The sequence below is a fragment of the Capricornis sumatraensis genome, chromosome 19 (assembly GCF_032405125.1).
Source record: "Capricornis sumatraensis isolate serow.1 chromosome 19, serow.2, whole genome shotgun sequence".
In the NCBI taxonomy this organism is placed as follows: Eukaryota; Metazoa; Chordata; class Mammalia; order Artiodactyla; family Bovidae; genus Capricornis; species Capricornis sumatraensis.
The window spans coordinates 13,010,766-13,022,858 of record NC_091087.1 but is presented as its reverse complement, the minus strand read 5'-3'; the positions used below and the strand labels follow the sequence as shown (position 1 = coordinate 13,022,858).

The 12,093-nt window shown below is 38.2% G+C and overlaps 1 protein-coding gene across 3 annotated transcripts in view; it reads left to right on the top strand.

The window, feature by feature from the left end:
- The window catches only part of LRRC28 (leucine rich repeat containing 28), a 200,994-nt gene that overhangs the window by 14,265 nt on the left and 174,636 nt on the right, over positions 1 to 12,093 (top strand). For all 3 annotated transcript variants that reach the window (XM_068991153.1, XM_068991151.1, XM_068991152.1), the window contains exon 3: positions 8,968 to 9,008. In XM_068991153.1, coding sequence (XP_068847254.1) covers positions 8,968 to 9,008 — 41 coding nt within the window. The remainder of the gene's footprint in view (positions 1 to 8,967; positions 9,009 to 12,093) is intronic.

The following is a 12,093-nucleotide window of genomic DNA, read 5'->3' as shown; positions in this document are numbered from 1 at the left end:
CTCAAGTCATTTTTGTGGCCAGTTAGAGCAAGACGCGGGTCTTCTGATTTGTAGTGCAGTCAGTGCTGCTTTTCTAATTCTGCAGGTATTTGTTGGTGGCCTGTTTCTAGCCTAGCACCATGTAAAAGTTTAGCTACATTTATCCACTGTGGAACAATGACGTGTTCCACATGAAGTGAATTTTCCTAGTTACCTCTTTGAAGTTTACCTCTTGAGTTTTACTGTGAGTCTAATTGTTCTTGATAGAAATACTTTTACAACATGCATCATTCTGTACATTCTTAAAGAAATATGGGGAACATGACTTAACTCACTCTTCCTGACTTGTAGTAGTTTTGGCCTGGGGAATTAGGAGAGTGTTTAGAAAGATGTGACAGGAATTCAGACCTTTCACTCTAGACTCTATCCTTATGTACTTGAGGGATTCCGTGTACAAGCAGAAGGCTTGTACACATTTGTGTATGTTTCCATATGTTTAAATTCATTTTCAAGCATTCACTATACTAAAAATTAGGCACCTATGCACCAAGAGTGAGATACCAGTTTCTATATGTTAGTCCCATCAAATCAGTCTCTGTTTCTCTCTCTCTCGATTGATAGATGAATATAGATAAAATGTATGTAAGATGTTTGAAGTATGCTTTGAGCTTGGAACGTTGTTCCTTCCTAAAGCAAGCAATTGTGTCATAAGCATATAGGATTGTAAAGGCTAGATGTATTTTTAAATGGTTAATTTGGCCTTATGGAAAAAGTGTTTAGTATTCTTTTTTGTGTCTATTTTTGACTTTGAAAATTCCGTTTATAAAATCATTGAATGCACATTAAATAGGTTTTATTAAAAAATAGAAAGTAGGTAGGGGCAAATGATGATCCAGTCTTCAACCCTTGTTTAGGATATCTCTACAGCTTTCATTTTTAAACAAATATTTTTAATATTAATATTTTACAGAATTTTAGTAATTTTTAATGTTTGTTTTCTTTTGGAAAATATTCAGATACAGACATCCCTTGGTATCTGTGGGGAACTGGGAACTCATTCCAGTACCAAAATCAGAGGCTGCTCAAGTCCCTTGTATCAGATGGCTTGGTATTTGCATATAACCGATGCACATCTTCCTGTGTACTTTACATCATCTCTAGATTATTTATAATGCCTAATACAGTGTAAATCCTATATAAGTAGTTGTGAAGACAGTGTGAATGTTATGTAATAGTTGTTGGTGTAGCAATTCAAGTTTTGCTTTTTGAAACTTTCTGGAATATTTTTTCCCTGATTATTTTTGATGCATGGTTAGTTGAATCCAAGGATACAGAACTCACACAGACCGATTGTACATATTTCGGTTTGTAAATGTACTAGATGTACAGACTTTTTAATTTTGAGCATGTTTTTTTCTGTAAAGGTTTGTTGCTAAGTGAAAAATAACAGTTTGGGAATTTTTTTTACATTTTTGGCAATAAAACACTTGCAGTTTTGCAGATACTTAACATTTATTTATTTATATTTTTAAGAGAATAATTTTAACCGCTATAAATGTCAAGCAAGTACTTCATCATTTTAAGAAAATAATTTAAAAATTTTATCATTCATACAGTTAAGTAGTACTTTTATGTTCTGTGTCCAAAGAGCTGAGTTTAAGTGAAAAAATGGTAGTGAGTGTAATACTAACTAGTATTAGAAAGTAATACTAGAAAGTTACTTTCTAGTATGATAACTACTAGTTATATGTGGTACTGTTTAAATTATAACAAAATACTGAAAATTCAATTCCTTAGTCATAATAAATAATCTTTTAAATACTTAATGGTCATATGTGGCTAGTGGCCACCATATTGGGTGGGTAGATAGAAAATATTTCCATGTTGCAGAAAGTTCTGTTGGACCAGTGGTGTGTCTGACTGAAAAAAAAAAAAAAATTAGAATCAATAGTAGCAACTCATTATTATCATGAAAATCAAACTACCACTATGTGTTAATGCTACAGAATTATAAAGGAAAATGATCCCAGAGTTCTTTTTTAGGCACTTCAAAGACAACTTTAGAAACAAAAGAATTTGTCCACATTTTGAAAATTTTACCTTCCCTCAGTTTCTGCCCCTCCTTTCCATTTCCTTTACTTTTGAAATGGCTTTATTTTAAAATTTGTAATGCTTGTATTCAATGAATTTCCAATGAAATTTTTATTTTAATGAACTTGGGACATAAAATATTTTTAATTGTTCTGATGGATGCATTCCAAGAAATTTGAATATTTGCCATGGTTTTCTTCTTTTTTTTCTTTTAAGAACCATTAAAATAAAAAAACTCTAAAGATGTTATGTTTTTGTATCTGGGTAATCAAAATTTGCATTTTCTCATAAAACACTGATGTATGTTTGGGATTATCTTTTTATATTGCTTATGAATAGAGTGCCCATTATTTGCACATTATAGTCTCATTACATTTTTGCTGGGAAACAGGATGTTAGTGGTAACTTCTAGTGGTCCTCGACCTAACTGATTGCACAGCCCTTGTAAGGAGTGGTTGGGAGGGGTTAGTGAGCTAGTAATGCTCTTAAAAGCATTTCTTATTGTCCCTTCTCCCTCTCTTTAGCACCTCCTCTCCTCTCCCCCCGATATGTGTCTCAGGCTTTCTAGGACTATTCACATGAAAACCATAGTTAATAACATTTCGTTGTGTTACTTATTGCAGAAGAAATGAACTTAACTGTCAGAGATTTTGATGATAGTAGATTCAGGTATTGAGAATCTGCTGTGGTTTTCTGTCTCCAGAAAACATCAAGGAAATAAGACAAGTGTGTAAGACAAGGCTCATGCTTTTCTGGTCTGCTTAACATTTATTTCAAGAGAAATTTTAAGAGAAGAAACGGAGTAGTTAATGGAAGTGAGCCAAGAGATAAGAGGGTAAATGTTAAGGGACATTGTGGGGCAAATGGTGAGTAGGGCTGTGATGGGCATTTCTGCTATTGTGGACGAGGAAAGGTGGGGCTGCTCATTTGTCTCTGTTCCCGTTAGCCTGCCAGGGCTTCTGACTTTACTGTTGAGAGGTCTTGCTCTATAACATACATAAAAGGAGGAGAAATACTGGAGGAGGAATAAACTAATATTCCTGGGAGTTAAGAGGTTTTCTTTGGTTGTTCTCATATAACCCCATGGTATTGAACTCGTGCTGTATGCTTGCCCAGAAAAAGTGATACCAAATTATTGATCCAACTAGAAAACTTGTTGAGTATGTTGTGGTGGTTTTTGAATGAAGTAACTCTATTAAAATTAAAAATAATTTATTGAGGTGAAATTCACTTCATGAAAAATTAACCATTTTAAAGTGAAAAATCAGTACCATTCAGAATATACACAGTGTTGCACAACACCACCTTTGTTTAGTTCCAGACATACCATCACTCAAAAGCAAAGCCCCTTACCTATTAAGCAGTCTCTTGCTACTCCCCCTACACCCCAGGCCTGGAGCTGCCAGTCTGTGTTCTCTCTCTCTGGATTTACCTGTTTTGGATATTTCATATATTGGGATCATTCAGCGTATCACCTTTGTGTCTGACTTCTTTTCACTTAGAAAAATGTTCTCAAGTTTCATCCAGATGGTAGCGTGTATCATTCCTTCATTCCTTATAATTTAATAAAGATTCCACAGTGTGTGGAGAAGGCAATGGCACCCCACTCCAGTACTCTTGCCTGGAAAATCCCATGGACGGAGGAGCCTGGTGGGCTGCAGTCCATGGGGTTGCTAAGAGTCGGACACGACTGAGCAACTTCACTTTCACTTTTCACTTTCATGCATTGGAGAAGGAAATGGCGACCCACTCCAGTGTTCATGCCTGGAGCATCCCAGGGACGGGGGAGCCTGGTGGGCTGCCGTCTATGGGGTCGCGCAGAGTCGGACACGACTGAAACGACTTAGCAGTAGCAGCCACAGTGTGTGTATACCACAGTTTGTTTATCTGTTCGTCCATTGATGGACATTTGGGCTGTTCCCACCTTATAGCTGTTATGAACACTGCTTCTGTGAACATGGGTATACATGTAAATGTTCAAGTACCTGCTTGTAATTATTTTGGGTATATATAGGAGTAGAAATATGAAATCTTATGGCAATTCTATGTTTAACTTTAAGAGGAACAGCCAAACTTTTCTATAGTGGCTGAACCATTTTACATTACTGCCAGCAGTGTACAAGGTTCCTGTTTCTCAGTTCCTCATCAATAGTTGTTAAGTTTACATTTGTAACAAATTATGGGCATCCTGGTGATTTTGAAGTAGTACCTCATTGTGGTTTTGATTTGCATTTCCCTGATGAGATGCTGGTGGCTCAGATGGTAAAGCGTCTGCCTGCAATGTGGGAGACCCTGGTCTGATCCCTGGGTTGGGAAGATCCCCTAGAAAAGGAAATGGCAATCCACTCCAGTACTCTTGCCTGGAGAATCCCATGGATGGAGGAGCCTGGTAGGCTGCAGTCTATGGGGTCCCAAAGAGTTGGACATGACTGAGCAACTTCACTTTAATGCTAATGAAGTTGGGTGTCTTCACGTGTTTATTGGCAGGTTGCATGTCTTCTTTAAAGAATGTCTTCTCAAATCCTTTGCCCATTTTTCAAGGGATTTTTGTGTGTGTGTGTGTGGTTGAGTTGTTAATGTTCTAGACACTTACCAGGTATATGATTTGCAGATATTTTCTCCCATTTTATATATTGCCTTTCAGTTTCTTGTAATGTTCTCTTATGCAGAAAATTTTTAATTTTGATGAAGTCTGGCTGATCTGTTTTTTCTGTTGGTGCTCCTGCCTTTGGCCCATGATAATGAAGATTTACTCATGGTTCTTCCATGAATTTTATTGTTTTAGCACTTAGATATAAGTCATTGATAGATCCATTTTTGGGAGAAGGCAATGGCACCCCACTCCAGTACTCTTGCCTGGAAAATCCCATGGACGGAAGAGCCTGGTAGGCTGCAGTCCATGGGGTCACTAAGAGTCAGGCACGACTGAGCATCTTCACTTTCACTTTTCTCTTTCATGCATTGGAGAAGGAAATGGCAACCCACTCCAGTGTTCTTGCCTGGAGAATCCCAGGGAGCCTGGCGGGCTGCCGTCTGTGGGGTCGCACAGAGTCGGACACGACTGAAGCGACTTAGCAGCAGCTGCAGCAGCTCCATTTTTAGTTAACTTTGGTATATGGTTTGAAGTAGAGGTCTGACTTTATTCTACTTTTTATAACTGCTATAAAAACTATGCATTTAATTCAGGACTTCTTTGAAATGTGTTGTTAGAGGTAGGATGGAGCATATTTTGCTGAACCCTGAATCCTAGTGATTCAATGATTTTTTTTTTTTTTTCATACTGCACTACTCTCGCAGATCTCTTGGGGACTTTGGTTCATAGTATCTTTACTCAGGGATGAAAGCTGGTAAAGGTCACTGTGGACCTCTCATGTGCAAACTCTCTTAAAGTCTCTACTTGGACATAATTCCATTGACCAAAGCAAGTTACTTAACCATGTTGAGCTTAAGTGCAATCCTGCCTGTTGCCCAGAAGGAGAAAGGAAAGTAAGTGGTACACAGTGACTATAAGAGAATGCAATTGAACGTGTGTTTGCCACATATTTGAAGTATTTGTTCCAAGATATACAATTTTAAAATATTACCATTAAGGAGGTTGTAAGTTTTCCATAAAAGTACATGGTAAAGCATCATTGATTCAAGATTTGAAGTGAATTTTACACTGTGTTTACTGAAGTTTACTTTTACATTATTTGTAAAGAAAAAATTATTAAGTGATAATATGAGATTTAATGACGAGAATTTCGGATTGATTTATAAAACAATTTTCAATTAGTTTAGAAGGAAGTATTCATACTCAAGGAATTTGGGTACAGATTGTTTATCTATTAAAACTTTTGTATGTCAAATTTGTGAAAAAGAAGGAAATAATAGTAATAATAGTTTTGCAAGGCACTTTAAGATTATTACTCTTAATCTATCAGGATTTTAAAATTTGAAAACATTTAAAACTTAGTAGCCTGAGTCCTATTTGTGTGGCGTCTGTAATCCAGCATTAGACCTTAGTTGCTCTGTGTGTTAGTCGCTTAGCTGTGTCCAACTCTTCATGACCCATGGACTGGGGCCCGCCAGGCTCCTCTGTCCATGGGATTCCCAGGCAAGATTTCCCACTGGAGTGGGTTGCCGTTCCCTTCTCCAGGTGATTTTTCTGACCCAGGAATCAAACCTGGATCTCCAGCATTGCAGGCGGATTCTTTACCATCCGAGTCACCTGGGAAGCTCCTTAGTTACTCACAGAGTAACAACAATGTTGATGTTAATATATAGTGATCCAGTCTCTTACCTACTTTTCATAAACTATGGAAATAGGAAAATTAAAATATACAGTGTTTCTGATATTATTTAGTTTCATTGCTAAAATGTACCACTAGGAAGCAGAGAATGATATTTTAGAACACCAGTAGATGTCAGCCACAGCCTATGCAGCAGGCTGATTCTTTACCAGGCTTTTTGCTTTTTTTTTTCGAACCCAGCTTCCTAATGAGCTGCCACTTTTCTCAAGGTTGGTGTGCTTATTTTTAAATTAAAACACAATGTACTTACTGGTAAAAATATAGTGATGCAGTAATGGCAGCAGAAACATTATACAGTGCTTAATTGTGTGTGTAGGTAAGTATCTCCCAGAGGTAACTAGCTGGTCATGGAAAAATTGCAATATGGTCTGGTAAGAGCCAAGAAGGCATCTGTAAAGAATGACCATGGGTCCTGTAATTAGCCAGATATGGTATTGATATTATAGCAGATCAATCTAGTTGAGGTCTAATAGCACTTCTTTTCCTGACAAGCCTTTCCTTTTTAAGAGGAACAGCCAGATAGCTTCTTACCTCTCTCTCCCACCCTCTCAGTGCTTTAGTTTGCCTGGGATGTCTTGTAAGTATCCCCACAGGTGGAAGTATATATTCCTCTTACTGGGGGAGATACCAGTACTAAAAGAAACATTTTGGAAACTTAGATCCAAGAAAAGCACTTTCCTCAGCGCTCAAGGAAAGACTTGGCGTGAAGGACTTCATTGCAGATATTGATGTCAAAACATAGGGGAAAAGGAATCACAGTTCGGCATTTGAAAACTAAAAGTGGTTTTATCAAAAGTGGAAATTTAATAAATGTTTCACTGACTTCAAAACAGTATTCAGATTCAGTGCTATTTGGTTATTTTGGAAGTGTGAGGGCTATTATATATGTAAGTAGCTTGGGATACTGTTGCTAAGTAAATACATCAGTATGCCAATATGAAAATAATAACTTTGTCTCCTTGATTAAAATAAACCATTGTGTTCAAGATTTTAAAAAAACAGTTTTTCCTCCATATAAAATATAAGACCCTAGTGAACTGTTCCTTGGTACTCTCTTCAAAATTATATACCTTTATTCTCTGTGGCCCAGATATACCAGAAATACCAAACTAATGGCATTTCTCTTACTGAGTGTTTAGGACCTAAGTTACATATAATGTGATTGATTCCTCAATTGTGTAACAATTTATATAGTACATTTTACATTTTAATTTTTTTAATTTTAAAAGACATGCTCATTATTAACGATTCAGATGATACAAAAGTAGATGGAGAATAACAGCACTCTCCGTTTCCTAATGATAATCACTGTTTCCAAGCTCCTGTAAGTAAACTTACTTGTTATAAATCTAAACATTTACACTCCCCTGAACTTTTATTTTTCTATTGAGACAATTATTTTTATAAGTGCTTTTGAAATGTAAGATTTTGTCATGAGTGCTGCCGGGCAGTTACAGTAGAACAAATTGTGTTTGTGATTTCTTAAACACACCTGTCTCTCTTTTGTCTTTTCACATGTTGATTCATGTGCCTAGAAAGCTAACCAGAACACTCCTCCTCCCAACTCCATGGCAACCTGATAGTTATGTCTTTCAAGCCTCAAGTTAGTCATAATTTCTTTTACAAAACCATTCCTGATTCTTTGTTATTGATATCTAGCTTAATTCTACAGTATGTTTTAGTGTAGAATAAAACAAAAATGTTACTCCTGACTCAGTGTGCTCTTTCAGTCTTAACAACTCCTGTCTCTGTGTGTGTGTGTGTGTGTGAGAGAGAGACAGACAGACAGACAGACAGACAGACGCAGGCTGACTTTCAGTTACTTACAGGAGGCTTTTCCTTCTACCCAGGGCTTAGCCCCAACTCCCTTCCCCTCCTTCCTGTGGCCTGCTTCCTGTCCCTGTCACATCACGCTCCTACTCAGGGCTTAGAACCTGGTCCAAATGTGACCTCCCTTAGGCCACCTGAGCTCCAGCTTACTCTGTTTATTCTGAATTTAGTTATATCTTGGTGTCTGGCCTTCTGCGATGTCAGAAGTAGTTTGGGATTTTGGTTTGACGAGGGGTTGGTATTATTATATTTAGGGCTACTGTAACGAATCACATAGGCTAGGTGGCTTAAAATAGCAGAAATTTACTGTCTCACAGTTGTGGAGGGCAGAAGCTCAAAACCACGGTGTTGGTTGGGTTAGTTCCTGTTTGTGGCTTTGAGGAAGCGTCTGTTCCTTTCTCTGAACTCCCAGGGGCAGGTCAGGGTGCTTTGCCCATGGTGTTCCTTGGCTTTGTAGCTGCATCCCTCCCCCCGCTGGCCCTAGCGTCATATGGTGCTATTCCCTCTGTGTCTGTTAAAACATTTTTATTTCTTCTGTGACCATGGAATATGAGATCTGGTTTCTCCAAGGGATATGGATTTTAAGTGTTCATATGTATACATTTAAATTGTAGTTTGATCTATGTAAGCATAAACCCAGACCTGCTGATGTATTATTTTCACATTTTGTCAAAATTTACAGCCCTTCAGAAGGTAGTACTTTGTATTTAAGCTGTTTAGAAATGTTTATACAGTTTTCAAAAATAAAATTTAATTCTGAGTTTTTAATTTTCAGCCAGAAAACCTTGCTCAGAAGCTTCCAAACCTTGTGGAACTGTGAGTCTGTTTATTCAAATTTTTTTTTTAAAAAAAAGACAAGAATGAACATAATTTTAAGTTATTTTAAATAATAGGGAATATTTTAATGTATTAATTTATTATTTTTTGGTATTATGATCATGGTGCTCATGTAGGTAGACCTGTGGTTCTGCTAAACCCAATAGTATTTTAAAGTATCTTAACATTTACATTTATGTTTTAAATATCTTACTTCAGGGTAGTAAAGATGATGAAAGATACGTTTTTTTTCCTTGCAGCATCTTGGTCACAGAATCCTTCTGGATAGTCCATGGAATTGGGAGTATTGGGCTTCCCAGTTGGCACTAATGGTAAAGAGCCCACCTGCCAGTGCAGGAGACATAAGAGGCGTGGGTTTGATATCTGGGTCAGGAAGATCCCCTGGAGAAGGAAATGGCAATCCACTTCAATATTCCTGCCTGTCTGGAAAATCCCATGGACAGAGGAGCCTGGAGGGCTACAGTCCATGGCGGGGGCGGGGGGGGGGGGTTCACAGAGTGGGACACAGCTGAAGTGACTTAGCATGTGATTGTTAGTATTGTTACTACTACTACATATGCTACTGATATAAACAGCCTGATGGTATAAAGATTTAAAATATAGAGTAAAAGCCTCCTTCCCTACATCCTGCATTTGTTTTAGTTCTTTCGATGATTACCTCCATAATACTAAATACTGTATCTTTTAAAAATGCATTTACGCCTTTGTTTTTAGTATATCGACTTTATCTCTTGACTAAGGAAGATAAGAAATATCCATATCTTGTATTTCCCTTTCTTTCTACCTGCCTCCTAATTTTGTCAAGGGAGGAATTTGCATCACCTTTTCTTGTTCTTTTTATTATTTGGCATGATTTTCAGGAAGTAAATTAGAGAGAGCTAATTTTACACCTTCATCTATAAGCCAGAAGTCTCTGTCATTTTACCCAACCTTTTATTTTTGAAAAATTTCTGACCAACGAAAAAGTTGGAAGCACAGTACAATGAATATCCATACAGTTGACCTAACGTGGAGGTTAGAGGTGCCACCCTCTCATAGTTGAAAATCCAGATATAACTTTATAGTCCTCCATTGTTTTGCCAAAAGCTTTCACTTTTGTCTCAGGTTCAAAGGATTTGTTAACAAAATAAGCCACTTGTTCTATCAGCTCAGTTCAGTCGTTCAGTTGTGTCGTACTCTTTGTGACCCCATGGACTGCAGCACTCCAGGCCTCCCTGTCCATCACCAACTCCCGGAGCTTACTCAGACTCATGTCGATCGAGTTGGTGATGCCACCCAACCATCTTATCCTCTGTCATCCCTTTCTCCCACCCTCAATCTTTCCCAGCATCAGAGTCTTTTCAAATGAGTCAGTGCTTTGCATCAGGTGGTCAAAGTATTGGAGTTCCAGCTTCAACATCAGTCCTTCCAATGAACGCTCAGCGATGATCTCCTTTAGAATGGACTGGTTGGATCTCCATGCAATCCAAGAGACTCTCAAGAGTCTCCTCCAACCCTACGGTTCAAAAGCATCAATTCTTTGGCCCTCAGATTTCTTTATAGTCCAACTCTCACATAGATACATATACTCATTCTGTACAAATAAATAATAACCAATATTTATTAGAGAATTATCTAGCTTACTTTCAGCATACTAAGATTAAAAGAAAAGAGAAATAGAAACAGCAGAGGATACATCACAAAACTGAATTCTCACCAACATCCAGACTTAAACAGCCAGTGGCAAGTCCCGTGACACAGCACATCAGGAGTCTCAACTGGGAAAATGTCCCAGGCAACGTGTCTGCTCAGTGGGTTAGACTTTCGAGATCGCAGTTCGGGTCCCACTTAGAATTCCAGGAGACGATCATCAATCTGTGAGCAAATAGCAGCTCTGATTTCATGTTAATGCATAAAACTTGGAATGTTTTTAAACCTGGGGCTTGCTCCCCAGCTCCCCTCCAGAGGCTCAACAATCTCAAGATTCATCCCCTGTCTTATCTATGATGCTGCCAGTCTTGCATTCACAGAAGACAGTCACTCACAGTCAGGGCAGTGTCCAGGCAGGTTAGAAGCAAGGTCAGAGGCCTGCTCTGCTTTGTTTCTGAAGCCTAAACAAGACTTTTTAATTTCCCTAACATCCACATCCACAGTTCCACATCTGTGGACTCACACAACCTTGGATGGTGTAGTACTTAGTAGAAATTTGTTGGAAAAAAATCAGAATGTAATTGGACCTGTGCACTTTAAACCCTCTTGTTCAAGGACCAACTGTACAGGCTTCACCTAAATGTTACCAGTTAACATTTTGCTTCATTTCCTTCGTCTCTTTCCCCCTTCTACTCTCTTTTTACTCCCCCTCTTTCTCTCCTTTCCTTTCCTTTCACTCTGTCTCTCTTACACACAAAATTGCACACATTATTGTGTGTGTGTGTGCGCACGCGTGCACTCAGTTCTGTTCGACTCTCTGTGGCCCCATGGATTGTAGCCCACTAGGCTCCTCTGTCCATGGAATTTTCCAGGCAGAGAATGCTGGAGTAGGTTGCTATTTCCTACTCCAAGGAGTCTTCCCCAACTAGGGATCGAACCCACGTCTCCTGTGTCTCCTGCATTGGAAGGTGGATTCTTTACCACTAGTGCCACCTGGGAAGCCCCTGTGTATCTAAGAATAAAGACATCCTTGCACATAATTTTATTATTTTTAGGTCTAAGAAAAGTAGTATTAATTCAATAATATCATTTAATATACAGTTCATATTTAAATTATCCCAATTTCCCCTCAAGATGTTTTTTTTTAGATGTCTTGTTTGATTGTTTCTTCTGGATTAGGTTCACTTTATTCATTTATTTTTTTAACTTAAATTTATTTTAATTGGAGGCTAATTACTTTACAATATTGTATTGGTTTTGCCATACATCAACATGAATCCACCACAGGTGTACACGTGTTCCCAATCCTAAACCCTCCTCCCACCTCCCTCCCTGTACCATCCCTCTGAGTCATCCCAGTGCACCAGCCCCGAGCATCCTGTATCCTGCATCGAACCTGGACTGGCAGTTCGTTTCATATGTGATATTATACATG